General features: G+C 43.6%; 2 protein-coding genes across 3 annotated transcripts in view; one reads left to right on the plus strand and one right to left on the minus strand.

Annotated features, from left to right (window-relative positions):
- Window positions 1-4,941: 4,941 nt before the first annotated feature.
- On the minus strand, window positions 4,942-10,414 carry LOC141093011 (uncharacterized). Its single transcript, XM_073579423.1, has 7 exons — window positions 9,359-10,414; window positions 7,178-7,228; window positions 6,912-6,983; window positions 6,712-6,795; window positions 6,417-6,627; window positions 6,184-6,340; window positions 4,942-6,063 (listed from the first exon to the last, which is right to left on the minus strand). Exons 3-7 carry the CDS (start codon window positions 6,933-6,935, stop codon window positions 5,244-5,246), a joined length of 1,296 nt encoding a protein of 431 aa, XP_073435524.1. The 5' UTR covers window positions 6,936-6,983; window positions 7,178-7,228; window positions 9,359-10,414; the 3' UTR covers window positions 4,942-5,243.
- Window positions 10,415-10,499: 85 nt separating this feature from the next.
- VPS13C (vacuolar protein sorting 13 homolog C) overlaps window positions 10,500-15,241 on the plus strand; it is a 518,321-nt gene continuing 513,579 nt past the window's right edge. For both annotated transcript variants that reach the window (XM_073579421.1, XM_073579422.1), the window contains exon 1: window positions 10,500-10,742. In XM_073579421.1, coding sequence (XP_073435522.1) covers window positions 10,646-10,742 — 97 coding nt within the window. In that variant the 5' untranslated portion in view covers window positions 10,500-10,645. The remainder of the gene's footprint in view (window positions 10,743-15,241) is intronic.

Genomic DNA, 15,241 nt, shown 5'->3' on the forward strand with positions numbered 1-15,241 from the left:
CGGAGGATACCATGTGCTGTGCACTGTGTAAGATTTTTGGACATTAAACCCATTTGCTGTGAACATTCCTGTGGTCCCTGCCTATCTGTTACACTGCACCAACCTCAGTGCACTACAGTAATGAGATGCCAGAAGGGAGCTACACAGTGGCTGCATCTCCCTGTGCTTTGCTCCTTTATAAAAAAAAAACAAAACAATGTTACCTCTCAAATATTTCACAGATCTCAGTGTTTCTCAATCCCCATTGCTCAGGAAGCATGAAAATGAAGATAGATCCATTGAAGTCATCTTCTGAATCCATATGTTATTCATAGCCAGCTCTGGTTCGATGACATTTACTAGACGTGATCACAGAACACAGTACACATTTAGTTCACCACTTTATTTCCATATCATCTATCTTGTGCACAGAACATTAGTTGAACAATTGCCAAAGTGGTAATCCAAGACATTCCAGAGAATTTCAATACTAAGCAAGATACGGATATTATTCAGCTTCTTTTCCACCAAACAGTAACAACCAAAAGAGATTAGTCAGCTGGCTTTTAGTGTTGTAAAATGTCTCAGACCAAATTTAGATGTCTTGTGAAACACGGTCCATGTATGAACCACATTGCATGATTATCGCAGTGTTAATGTGCGAAGTACTGTAGCAGTGTCCAGAATGAGGGACACATTTGCCGAGTACTTTATGTCACCTGAAGGTAGAGTTGAATAGCAGGATGACATGGTTTGAGATGTTAAAACCAATTTTTTACCTTGTTGTACCAAACCATTTCTGTGGTTTAAGTTACTGTACCTTGTTAGCTTCAATTTTGGTAAAGTATTAGTACCTTTGTATCAGTATTCTATATTCTTTTACTACCTTTTTTTTTACCAAAATATTCACAATTTGTAAATTCCTGACAAAGCTCCTTTAACCCCTTCATGACCAAGCCTATTTTGACCTTAATGACCAGGCCATTTTTTGCAATTCTGACCAGTGTCCCTTTATGAGGTAATAACTCAGGAACGCTTCAACAGATCCTAGCGATTCTGAGAATGTTTTTTCCTGACATATTGGGCTTCATGTTAGTGGTAAATTTAGGTCGATAATTTTTGCGTTTATTTGTGAAAAAATCAGAAATTTGGCAAAAATTTAGTAAATTTCGCAATTTTCAAATTTTGATTTTTTTTTTTTTCTGTTAAACCAGAGAGTTATGTGACACAAAATAGTTACTAAATAACATTCCCCACATGTCTACTTTACATCAGCACAATTTTGGAAACAAAATTTTTTTTGTTAGGAAGTTATAAGGGTTAAAAGTTGACCAGCGATTTCTCATTTTTACAATAAAATTTACAAAACCATTTTTTTTGGGACCACCTCACATTGTCACTTTGAGGGGTCTATATGGCAGAAAATACCCAAAAGTGACACCATTCTAAAAACTGCACCCCTCGAGCTACTCAAAACTACATTCAAGAAGATAATTAACCCTTCAGGTGTTTCACAGGAACTAAAGCAACGTGGAAAGAAAAAATGGACATTTTAATTTTTCCAACAAAAATTTTCATTTAGCATCAATTTTTTCATTTTTCACATGGGCAACAGGATAAAATGGATCCTAAAAATTGTTGGGCAATTTCTCCTGAGTACAACGATACCTCATATGTAGTCATAAACCACTGTTTGGGCGTACGGCAGGGCTCAGAAGGGAAGGAGCACCATTTGACTTTTTGAATGGAAAACATGCTGGAATATTTAGTGGTTGCCATGTCACGTTTGGAGAGTCGCTGTGTGCATAAACATTGGAGCTCCTCCACAAGTGACCCCATTTTGGAAACTAGACCCCCCAAGGAACTTATCTAGATGCATAGTGATCACTTTGAACCCCCAGGTACTTCACAAATTGATCTGTAAAAAAAAAAAAAAAAAAAAAAAAAAAAAAAGTACTTTTTTTTCACAAAAATTTTCTTTTAGCCTGTTCTCTCATTTTCACATGGGCAACAGGATAAAATGGATCCTAAAATTTGTTAAAAAATTTCTCCTGAGTACACCGATACCTCATATGTGGTCATAAACAACTGTTTGAGCGCACGGCAGGGTCCGGAAGGGAAGGAGCACCATTTGACTTTTTGAATGGAAAATTAGCTCCAATCGTTATCGGACACCATGTCGTGTTTGGAGAGCCCCTGTGTATCTAAACATTGGAGCTCCCCCACAAGTGACCCCATTTTGGAAACTAGACCCCCCAAGGAACTTATCTAGATGTGTAGTGAGCACTTTGAACCCCCAAGTGCTTCACAAAAGTTTATAACACAGAGCAGTGAAAATAAAAAATATTTTTTTTTCAAAATTATTTTTAGCACACTATTTTTAATTTTCACAAGGCTAATAGGAGAAATTGGACCACAAAAGTTGTTGTCCAGTTTGTCCTGTGTACGCTGGTACCCCATATGTGGGGGGGAACCACTGTTTGGGCACACGGCAGGGCTCAGAAGGGAAGGAGCGCCATTTGACTTTTTGAAATGCAAATTACTTCTAATCGTTAGCGGACACCATATCGTGTTTGGAGAGCCCCGGTGTGCCTAAACATTGGAGCACCTCCACAAATGACCCCATTTTGGAAACTAGACCCCCTAAGGAACTTATCTAGATGCATAGTGAGCACTTTAAACCCCCAAGTGCTTCACAAAAGTTTATAACGCAGAGCCATGAAAATAAAAAATATTTTTTTTTCCTCAAAAAATTATTTTTTAGTGCGCAATTTTTTATTTTCACAAGGGTACCAGGATAAATTAGACCCCAAAAGTTGTTGTCCAGTTTGTCCTGAGTATGCTGATACCCCATATGTGGGGGGGAAACTGTTTGGGCACATGTCGGGGCTCGGAAGGGAAGTAGTGACATTTTGAGATGCTGACTTTGATGTATTGGTCTGCGGGCATCATGTTACATTTGCAGAGCCCCTGATGTACCTAAACTGTGGAACCCCCCACAAGTGACCCCATTTTGGAGACTAGACCCCCCAAGGAACTTATCTAGATGTGTGGTGAGCACCTTGAACCCCCAAGCGCGTCACAGAAGTTTATAACGCAAAGCCGTGAAAATAAAAAAATCATTTTTTTTCCTCAAAAAAAAGATTTTCAGCCAGCAATTTTTCATTTTCACAGGGGTAGCAGGATATATTGGACCAAGAGTTGTTGTACAGTTTGTCCTGAGTACCCTGGTGCCCCATATATGGGGGGAACCATTGTTTGGGCACACATATGGGCTCGGAATGGAAGTAGTGACGTTTTGAAATGCAGACTTTGATGGAATGGTCTGCGGTCGTCGTTACGTTTGCAGAGCCCCTGATGTGCCTAAACAATAGAAACCCCCACAAGTGACCCCATTTTGGAAACTAGACCTCCCAAGGAACTTATCTAGATGTCTGGTGATATCCCATATGTTGGGGTAAACCACTGTTTGGGCACACGTCGGGGCTTGGAAGGGAGGGAGCACCGTTTAACTTTTTGAACGCAAAATTGGCTGGAATCAATGGCTGCACCATGTCGCGTTTAGCGACCCCCTGATGTGCCTAAACAGTGGAAACCCCACAATTCTAACTTTAACCCTAACCCCAACACACCCCTAACCCCAACACATCCCTAACCCCAACCCTAACCCTAACACACCCCTAACCCCAACACTAACCACAACCGTAATTCCAACCCTAACCCTAATTCTAACCCTAATTCCAACCCTAACCCTCTTTCCAACCCTAACCTTCTTTCCAACCCTAACGGAAAAATAAAAATAATTTCTTTATCAGTTGATCCTGCCTATGGGGGTGATAAACGGGGGGTTTATTTACACTTCATTCTATTTTGATCACTGTGAAAGTGATAAATGAATGAATGGAAATTGGAGCCAGCGGGCGCACTGCGCATGCGCCCGCCATTTTCCAATATGGCGGCGCCCATGGTCCGGGACCGCGGGACACCGGGAGCCATAACGGCACTCGGTGAGTACCGGGAGGTGGGAGGGGCAATCGGAAGCTGGGGGGGGGGGGGGGGGGGGGAGATGATGACAGCGGCGGTACATCGCCGCTGTCATTCAGTGGCGGGGGGCAGATCGCCCCCGTTAACGGGTGGGGGGGGTCGGATCGCTGTCACCAGCCATGTCCGATGCTACAGCAGCGTCGGACATGGCTGGATTATAATATTTCATCAATTTTCATTGATGAAATATTACTATCGCTGATTGGCTGTTAAAAGTGAAACAGCCAATCAGAGCGATCATAGTCACGTGGGGGCGAAGCCACGCCCCCTATGCTGAAGAACAAAGCCCCCTGTATCTGCGGGTCGGGTGACCTTTCAGTGACCTAGGTCACCCGACCCGCAGGGGGGGCTTTAAAGTCATGACGCCACATAGGCGTCACTGGTCAGATTTGCACCAGTTTTCATGACGCCTACGTGGCGTCATTGGTCGTGAAGGGGTTAAAATTGAAAAAAAAAAATCATCATTTGGTAAAAAACCTTTCTACTAAATCATGTAGTGTGGTGTGTAGAAAATAATATAGGGGCTATAAAGCAGTGTTAAGGAGGGAGGATGGGTTTGGTGATTTCTACTATATTATTGACCTCTTTGTCCCTTTGTGCAAAAAAATCTTATTTTTTTTTTTTTTTTTTTTAACAATTCTGACCGGCACTATGCCGACCACCATATAAAAATACCCCAGTGATGGGTATGCCAATGCGGCACCCGCTGGTGATCCAAGGACCTTCCACAGTACTGCCCACCAGCAGGCCTCACCCCACCGCCACACACGTACGTTACTCATACACGTTCTTGTACACACACTCCCATACATTCACATACTCACACACACCTACTCTCACACAATCACTCACACACTCATTGAGTTTTATACATCGACATGTTATATTAACAGTAAAAGAAACAAAAAAACATTTGATTGACTGAAATTTTTTTTTATTTTTTTATCAGCTTTAGCTGAAATTTTTTTCTTTTATATTTTTGTAATAAAACTTTTTTATTGTTGACAAAACACATTAAAGATTGGTGTAATGTGTAGCGGAAATAGTATTGGAGGGGCTCTCAGTTTGGACCACTTCAACAGGGGTGTTGTGGGAGGATGGAGTTTGTGAGGGGTCAGATAGCAAAGGACAAGGTATAGGAATGGAGAAAGAAGGTGAAGGGGTGGATAAAGCTGATGAAGGGGTGGAGAAAACAATAGACGGGGGGGGGGGGAACTAAACTATGGGTGAAGGACGGTTGAATTTGGGATGTGGAAGGAGACTGGATGTATTGGGAAGGGATTGTAGGTTGGGAAGGGAGTGTAGGTTGGGAAGGGAGTGGAGGCACGGATGCAGTTGGGGAGTGGAGGCACGGATGCAGTTGGGAACTGGTACGGGGAAGCAGACTGGAAAAGGGCAGGAGGTTGGTACTGGGGAAAATGGTATGGTACAGAAGGGGTAGGAAGGACCGGGTCTGGAGCAACTACTGGGCCGGTTGGAGGGGCTGCTGATGTCACCTGTGCTAAGGCCACCTGGCAGGCTTGCATTTCATGCAGCTGCTGTTCAGGAGTTAGGTTGTCCAGCCGCTCAATTACAGCTTTGAAAAAAGAATGATGCGGCGCTTTATTTGCATCTAGATGCATCCTTTCAACACGCGTGCCTAAATCAAGCACCTGTCTACTAACAAGATTGAACCCAGCAGACATTTGCTGGGTCATGACTTTCATAGCGTTTTGAAAGGATGCATGTAGATTCAAAAACTCTGCAGCAAACTGCCTTTCCTGACCCCGCTGACGCAGCCGCCCAGAACTCAAAGGTGTTCTATGGAAGGCAGCTGTGTCAGAGGGGTGAGGTAAAAGAAAGCCTACCTCGTCAACAGCAGCTTCATGTAATGAAGCCTGCACAGATGCTCCAGCAGAGGTGGATGGGGCTGAGGGATCACACACAAGGGAAGGCAGGGAGGGTGCAGAGGGGTTGGGTATGTTGTGGTCCATGGCGACGGCCTCCTGGGGGATCGCTCCAAAAGGGTTCAATGCAGGCTCCCGCGTGCTGCTGAAGGTGCTGTTGAAAAAATGTAGAAAAAAATAGACATTAATATCCTATTGATTAGCCCTGGCTGCAAAAAAAAAGATTACACATTTGACCATTTTTTATTTAGTCACTTCTGGTAGGAATATTTACCTTCTTGTCACCATAGTTGATCTCAGGAATGACAGGGCCTCAGAATATTTATAGCGGCTCCTGCGCCCTCTTGATCCGCTGGGAGCCTGCATCTCTTTGTTGAACTCCTTCTTGAAGCGATCCCGCATTGACCACCACCGCAACTGAACTCTTTCCCCTGAAAATTTAAAACACAAAATGGTTAGGATCAAGCACAATACATCCGGAAACATTACTGAAATGTGAATACTTACGCTGTTCTTTCTGTGCCCGAGAATGGAGTTCCTCCCAGTTAGATACCACAGCATGGCACACTTCCTCCCAGAGTCGTCTAGTAACACTAGCATCTGCATGGAAGCAGTCCGCCATATTCCAGAGCGGCTCACGATCTCTCACCATATCAATTAAGAGGTCCACATCTATAGCTACATCCTCACTGTCGGAATCGTGAGCACGCTCTGAAGCCTGTTTAAAGACAAAAAAGGTAAACATAACAATCACAGCATTAAGTACAAACCTTATAAAAGTCCTAAAAAAAAAAATCCTTACTCTATGGCGACCGCCCCGGCGTGGTTGCCGACGACTCCGGGAGGCACTTTGAGGAACTCTCGGACAAGCCACAGATTCAGAAGCCTATAGTGAAAAAAAAAAGAAGAAAAGGAAAATTAAATGCTGTTATGTTGATCTTGTTTTTAGGTCCAGTGATGTGTAAGAACATGTTTTAGTGCAATTAATGCAAAGATACTTACATGTGGGGAGCCCACTCCAGGCATTTCACCGCTACGTCCGTCTCCTTCTGAGTGACCCTCTGGTTCAGCTTCCTATTAAACAAGAATGCATATGTAGAGTTATGTGTACCAAGAATGTTCTGGCAAAAAAAAAAAAATCCTCATTTCGCTGGCGATGTGAGGGAGGGCTCCCAGAAGAAGACATGTCTGGCTGAAAATCTGTAAGTGAAAACAATTGTTACCTACAACACTAACCATATTCAAAGCTTTCAGGCCTGTATACTTACAATATGGGTTGCAAAAGCTTAGGATTTGGCAGTAGTGTCCTGGGCAACTTCCTGCATGAAAAAAGCACGATGTAGTTTAGATTTTTGTGTGCAACATTTATTTTTACAATCAAACAAAACAACAAAAATAGTAAAAAATAAGATAATTTTGAATTCCACTCTCACCACCCTATAAAATGCAGCTTGGACAACAAACCATCGCAAAATTACTATGTATATACTCATGTATAAGCCGCCCCGGCCCAAAAAATGGGAACACTTATAGTATAAGCCCAGTGTGTAATCCATACACTATGGCCCCATATGCTGTTCCATAGAATATGCCCCCATATGCTGTTCCATAGAATATGCCCCCATATGCTGCTCCATAGAATATGCCCCCATATGATGCCAAAAAAAAAAAAAAATACAACCTATTGTGGGTCCATCGCCCGTCTGCCACTTCTTGTGTCAGTGACTGTTCATCCAGCAGAGGGGGACACACACTTATCACATCAACGCACCCACTGAGGATGCAGCAGAGACCGCAGTGAGCAGCAATGGACCCAGGAAAGGTGGATATCACTATGCTTGCAACGCACAGATTCAGGAATGGTAACGTTACCACTGAAGACAGGAAGGGAGACAGTGGAGAAGCGAGCAAGGCTACAGATATGACAGCAGGATGATCTGTGACACCCCTGCTCCCCCTCCGACCCACAGGGAGATGACCCGTGTATAAGCCAAGAGGGGGACTTTAAGCCCCAAAAATGGGCGTAACATCTTGGCGTATACACGAGTATATACAGTACCTCCCCCTACAGTATTTACACATAAATACACACACCCACCCACGCAAACTACTTCACGCTGTCTTTCATAATTAAAATCCCTCCCCACACTGATGACCACACCTGAATCTTTTTAAAAAACAATAGTACAATGTTTGAACAACATATGTGTGTGTGTGTATATATACATGCTGGGCAGGCACCAGCTGGTACAGCATGGGACTCCAGCGTGGTGGCTAGCAGTGATGGGGGTTCTGCGGCAGAGGGTTCCAGTGGCGGTTGTGGGGGTCATGGTGGTGACAAGTTTAGCTGGAAATGCGGCAAGACACAGTCGCTGGCTGTGACGGGGATGGGTGTGCAGTAGGGTGACCGGATCTCATATGGGGGGAAAAAATGTCAGAACCTTGTTCGTCTGGATCCCACAAAACGATTCCCCTTTCCAGATATTGAGAGAGCCAAAATTTGAGCTCGATCAAACGACGTTAACCCGTGCCGCTCGTCGCTCAAAGTTTGAAAAAATCCAAATTGAGGTATTTTAAGATTTAGGTATTTTGCATAGTCTGTTAGACTATAAAGAATGTGACAACAACATTGCAGAAATAGCCCTGAACAAATTTTCGAACCATTTGTGGTATTTGAATGCAGAGTTGGTGGGATTATCGTTTTTTGATCCCACCATTACAGACAATGAAAAGTTGTTAATGGCTAATAAATTGCTCAGTAGCACAGATGAACCATCAGAGCACGCTAACCTACATGAGTTGATAATTTTACATAGTTATCTAATCTATTCTAGAGCTTTTGTTAAAGTAGTTTTTGAAACGTCAGAATATAATGCTCGGCATTTGCTTGCAACTTGCAGGACATATTGCTTTTGTTCTTCATCTTTTGTCAGAAGGTCGTTAAAGTCGGTTACTTCCTACCTCTTTTAATTTTTCTTTCCTAACTTTTGGATTTACAACCCTAGCGTGCTCTGATGGTTCATCTGTGCTACTGAGCAATTTATTAGCCATTAACAACTTTTCATTGTCTGTAATGGTGGGATCAAGAAACGATAATCCCACCAACTCTGCATTCAAATACCACAAATGGTTCGAAAATTTGTTCAGGGCTATTTCTGCAATGTTGTTGTCACATTCTTTATAGTCTAACAGACTATGCAAAATACCTAAATCTTAAAATACCTCAATTTGGATTTTTTCAAACTTTGAGCGACGAACGGCACGGATTAACGTCGTTTGATCGAGCTCAAATTTTGGCTATCTCAATATCTGGAAAGGGGAATCGTTTTGTGGGGTCCAGACGGACAAAATTCCAACATCGATTTTTTGCGGTCACCCTAGTGCGCAGGCATCGGCAGTCACACAGACAAAACGAAAACCTATGCTTGCAAGAAAATTTTTATACTCACACTCAAACTCCTGCTCACTGGAGGTCCAATAGTGGATGGCTGTCCAAAATCCAGTTGGTTGCTGGATGTCTGTTGTATATGTGGCAGAATCCAGTGGCTGTGTGTGTCTCCAGTAGCTCTTTCTCCTCTGCATTCAGGGTGATGAATGCCCTCTCTCTCCCTTTCCTATAGGGTGGGTGGAGATTGGCAGGTGTTTTTCCCCAAATTTGATACTTTTTGGAGCATGCTCAGTGCAAAAACCAGATCCGGTTCTGGAATCAGGCAAAAACCGGATGCCGCAAAAATAAACGCATGTCGCCAGATCCGGTTTTTTTACCGCAGACAAAAAATGTTACATGTAACATTTTTTCCAGACGCCAGACAGGCTGTTTTTGCCGGATCCAGCAAAAACCGGATACGCCGCATAGGCATCCGACGCAATGCGGCAATAATGAAACTCTATGGGGAAAAAAATGGATCTGGTAGCAACAAGCGCCGGCTCCGGTTTTTACACTTTTCGCTGCATCGTGCCTGATGCACAAAACCTGATGTGTGAAAGCAGCCTAAGTGGAATGTAACCGCAACTTGGCTGTTTTATCACAGCTTTAAAACGGTCACAGCAACTTGCACAAGTACTTTGGTCATGTGGCTGTTCAGAGAGTTGCTGTCCTGGCCACTGTATGGTGACTGTAGGACCACCAGTGACTCTTCTGTGGTGTATTGTCTCCACAGTATCGTTATCACATAGTCACACTCCCTCAGGTAATAAACCGCAGCTCTGCGTGACTCGCCCTGTCACGGCAGCTGTCCTGTGGCCATGTCCTGTGGCCCTGCTTCTCCCCGAACAGGCTGTGCCCGGAGGGCGGGAAACACAGGGCGCAGTGAGTCAGCTGAGAGAACCGCCATGTGGCTGCGTCTTCCCTTCCATCCACAGCCAGCCGAGCACGCGCTGAGCTGTGCCTCCACTCCACGTGACCAGCCCCAGAACAGTGACCCTGTCTACAGCTGACACAGCGCCCCCCTCATAGCTGATAATGGCGCATGAGCAGCACATCGTCACACAGCTGTAATACACCCCACACAGAAACACTAGTGACAAGACGTGGGCTGTGTAAACTCTACAATAGCTCCTCCCACGCCGGCTGGTCACATGGGCGTGACGTGCTCGGAGGTCCTGCTGCCCACTATGTGTTATGTGCGGAGGCCGATGGCTGCAGTAGTCACACGGGCCGCCGTCAGCCGCCTGCTCGCTGGCTCTGCTGCCGTGCACTGAGGCTTCTCCAGGCGCCTCCTCCTGTCACCGCGGTCATGTTGGAGTCTGTGGTGGCAGATCTGCTGAACAGGTTCCTGGGGGATTACGTGGAGAATCTCGACAGGTCCCAGTTAAAGCTTGGGATCTGGGGGGGTAAGAGCTGTGCTGTGTGCGGCGTCCTGGTGGGTGTGTATGAGCCATGTGTGGCCCTTGTAGAAGTGGGGCCCGTGTCATGGGAGGGAGACAGGTGCAGCCCCCACTAGGGATACCTCTCTTTGGGGGTGCTGTCTCCTCAGGACATAGTTCAGACTGATGTGTGTGAGTCCCAGCAATGCTGTTCCATAGGTATCAGTGGGGTCGTGTGGTGACAGCTGGCGGGAGCGCTGGTCTCATCCGCTACTCGGTTAACAGTCCCCTAAATGTGTCAGCAAATGCCATACAGACAGACGCCATCCATGTTGGATCCATTGCAAAGAGTAGATAGAAAAATAAATGGTGTTTTTTATATATTTTAATTTTTCAAGGGAATTTGTCAGCAGATCCTGGCGGCCTGAAGCGCGGGCAGCGTTACTGCGCCCTGGAAATGCATTCACACATTGCACCTGCATTGCGGGTTTTCTTTTTTGCGTAATCGCAAAGAACGCTGCTGTGAACGCAGCCTATAAAGCTAGCCGCGGACTGTACGGCTCAGATGACTGGGCCTCCCCCCATTACTGACATATCTCCCCCCTATACATACAGGGAAAAGCTTTCAGTTTAGGATCCCTGCAGGATCGGCCGAGTGTCATACTGAGAGCACAACTTCTAATTTTCATCCATGTGCGCGTTTTCTACATAAGTGTGCAGTCCGTTTTCATCCAGCTACACTAAAAATGGACATGACGAAATACAGTGTCTTAGGTCTCTAATAGAAACTTATCCTTAAAAAAATCAGATGCCACTCCAGTGTCCTCCGATCGGGATCCGTCCTTGAAATTTTTTTTTCCCCTGCAACCATAGATTTGAATGGGTGAGTTTCATTGAAGACTTGGAAGAAAGTAGTGCATGCTATTTTTTTTTTCCTCCTGAAAAAATAGTTCAACTGAACAGCCCTATAGAATAACATGGGTCAGTGTGCTATCCTATCAAAAATTGGACAGCATAGGTCATGTGCTTGTCTGCATGAGCCCTTCAGGCTACGTTCCCACAATGACTTTTTGGTGAGTTTTTGACGCTGCTTATAATGCAAGTAACCAATTTTACTTGATGGATGCAGAAAATGTGCAGCATCAAAAACATACCAAAAGAGCATGGTGGGAACGTAATCTAAGAGGAGTAGGGTGATGTGAAGCCACCAAGGACCTGCCTACGACTAGCCATCTGAGATGCCATCTTTTCAAATTATGTTGTATCTGTAAATGATGCAGCATTTTGTAGTAATACACTGGCTGAAATGACAGAGCCATTGTCTAATTCATGCTGCCAGTGGTTTGGGCAGCATGAATCTCCAGACAGGTGATATAATCCAGTGGTGAAAAACCAGCAATACAGCTTGCATTAATAACACTCAAATTGTATATATTTTTTTAGATATACTTGTCTGAACTTATCCTAACTAGTGGAGATGAACGAATGTTCTCAGTGATAGTCAGATATCACTTGAGTATCTGGGTGACTGAATGTTCTCATTACTCGGCAAACATTGGGTGATGCTCGATTTAAAACTCTAATTCTCACCAATAAGCGTGCGGGAATTACCTGTGAGTCACTGTAATGCCATAGCCATCTTGGTTGTGGCATTACTGTGATTGGCTGGCCGTCTGACATAATCAGGGGTTATAAAAGAACAGGCACTACCTGGTTCGCCACACTGACGCCATTACACGGCTCTGTGATATTTATTTCGTATTGGAGGGAGAGAGTGCTTGTCTAGGCCTGTGTGCACAGTATAACGAATCAGAGGCCTGTAGTGTTAGTTAGTATGATGCTTCATCACCAGTATCAACAGTCCTCCTAAAGGCTAATGGTTTGCTTTGATGTTGGTATCGCACACATTCTGCATATACTCTAGGGAGGGAGAGATAGGGTTGCCGGAGCATATAGAGTGACCTGGATTACTGGGCGATAAAGATGGCAGAACCACTCGAGACTTCTCAGGGAATGACCGGAGGAATATTGGAGCCAGAGTAAGTTTGCGCAACAGCATAGGTCGTAGTAGCCTGTTGAATGATTTCCCGGAACCGTCAAGGCCTGAACGCAGGACGCATCCTTTACCGCTGAGGTTCCTGCGGACGGGAGATCTAGGAACTGGTGACCAGACTGTGGGTCCTAGGCTAGTCGGAAGAGACAAGGAGGCGAGCCTGGACCAGGTCTTTATAAATGTTATCAGGCCCACTAGCTGCAAAGTACCGAGAGTTGACATATTGGGAGGTGGGATGTTACTTAAGACCTTCAGCGGAGAAAGGAGTCCTTTGAAGAGTTTGGGACCCGTCATCGCATCTCATTTAGCCATTGGGCAGTAGAGACATAACACTTGTATCGAAGGCTGCAATAGCTGACGGCTGGAACCAGGGTTATCTTCCTCAAAATGGATAGGCAACATAGCTGGTATGCAGTGGGTGTGATCATCAAAGAAAAGGGAGTAGGATGAACCCTTCTAGAGGAATTAACAGGCCTGCTTGAGGCTTCTCGAGACAGTGAGGATACTGTCCTTGGGTTTCCCCCACCTCCTATTTGAGAGCAGCCGATTTTGCAGGTGACACAAGACTGGCGGTGCTCCGACACTACCGTATGCCGAGTGTTTTACAACCCTGTAAACCGGGCTCCAGGAAGCAAGTGAATGCGGTCGCCCAGCCTCCTCCTGTGGAAGGAGAATAAGCAGCAGACACCTGAAGAGGTTTATTGAATTACTCTTCTTTAAAAATTTTTCCTGGCTTGGCAATTTGTGCAAAGCCTTTGAGTGTAGAAGTACAAAAACTACACTTTCAAAATATTTGTTCCAAATTCAATTAATCATCCATACAGTTTAACGCGGTTATTGGTACATTAAGGTGGGATGTAAAACTCAAAGTCTTAAAAAATATTTGCTGGCTTAAATTTCTATTCCATGGTCTGGGGTAAATTTCTGTGATATCTAACCCTCCAAAAAAAATAGTAAAAAATTTATATGGATTCAGTTACTTATCCATAGAGTATTACGTGTTCTGGGGGTACATTTTGTTGGTATATAACCCTTAAAAAAAAAAAAAAGTTGATCAAAACTTTTTCGCTATTATGTTCCTCACCTGTAGAGTATTACGTCTTCTTGAGTACATTTCGATATATGTAACACTACAAAAAAAAGCAGTCACAAATTTGTCTGGATTCAATTAATTATCCACACAGTTTTACGTACTTTGTTACATTTTGGTGTTATTTAAAAATAAAAAAGCTTGGAAAAAATGTTCATGGATTCAATAATTCATGCATACAGTTTAACATGCTTTGTGTAAAACTACAGTGTATTAAAATTTTCAAACTGCTTTGCCTGGTAAAACTTACAAAATATTTTTGGTCAAAAAAATTAACTATTGTCATATATACTGTAGAACCTGCTTTGTGTGAAATTTTGTTGGTTTGAAATAAAAAACACAATTGGCCTGCTACAGGTGTACACTTTCTTAATATTTTAATCAGGCCTTCCAGTTGTTGCCTTCAAGGGTGTATAGATGACGCTGCTTGTAATTTGTGGCAGGCTTTGCACTGTGCAGAACGTTTGAGTAGGAGTACCACAGTTATACTTTACTAGCAATATTTGAATGATGTGCTACTTTTGGGACCTTCTAGGGTGTATAGATAACCCTGTTTGTAATTTTTGGCAGGCTTTGCACTTAGCTGCATAGCCTTTTATTAGTCTAGGAGTACCACTAGATGACAATTTGAACAGTATGTGTATGAGGCCCCCCTTTGTCTAATACATGGTGTATCTGTTTCCCTTTTACATCACATTTTTGGCAGTTATTGTGGTTTACTTAAATTATTCTTTTTAAAAATCCTTCTTAAATGTTGTCTTATATACACGTCATTTTACAGGAAAAAATGTTTAACATTTTTTTCCTGTAAAATGCAATTTCTCGTCAGTTTGGAATGTTTTATTGTCACTCCTTGGAGTGGAGTACCATTGTTCTCAGCAACGATCTGGGAGTCAGAGATGCTTACAGGGGTTTTGTTCATGCTGTTCTCCTTCCATTTAGCACTTTTTCCATTCATTTCACAATTTTCACTGCCCCCCAGACCTTTTTGTAGGGTCTGACGGAAAATTGCTCGGATTTACCATTGACCTCATTATACTTGTTATTGGAAACGAGCATTAGGAATAGGTCTGTTCGAGTTATGAGCATTTTAGTGCTCGCTCATCTCTATTTACTGGTAGTGGCACAGCCAGCTAGTTTGCAGAAGTTGCATCAATAAAATCTTGTGTAAAATCATGTGATTGCTTGTTCTTTGAAGTGTCTAATTTTACTTTGCTTTTTATTTTTTGTTTGTGATATTTTTTTTTTTTTTTTTTGATTGCTAACGTGCACAGAGCCAGAGGACCAAAAGTGACTGTGTTTTAGCTGTTATTTTATCCCCACTGCTCCAGAATTACTGCTTTGTTGTAGTTGTTGTTGTATTTTGTTTTTTTCCATTTCCAG

This window comes from Dendrobates tinctorius, unplaced genomic scaffold (genome assembly GCF_039654945.1).
Source record: "Dendrobates tinctorius isolate UK_male_01 unplaced genomic scaffold, ASM3965494v1 ptg000062l, whole genome shotgun sequence".
NCBI lineage: Eukaryota > Metazoa > Chordata > Amphibia > Anura > Dendrobatidae > Dendrobates > Dendrobates tinctorius.

Bases quoted from the DNA above. Each gene is read 5' to 3' on its own strand.
- LOC141093011 (XM_073579423.1), bottom strand. From the start codon at position 6,935: ATGCCTGGAGTGGGCTCCCCACAT. The intron at 6,796-6,911 runs GTAAGTATCTTT...TTTTCACTATAG, and splicing joins CTGGAGTGGGCTCCCCACAT to GCTTCTGAATCTGTGGCTTG. The intron at 6,341-6,416 runs GTAAGTATTCAC...TTAAATTTTCAG, and splicing joins TCGGGCACAGAAAGAACAGC to GGGAAAGAGTTCAGTTGCGG.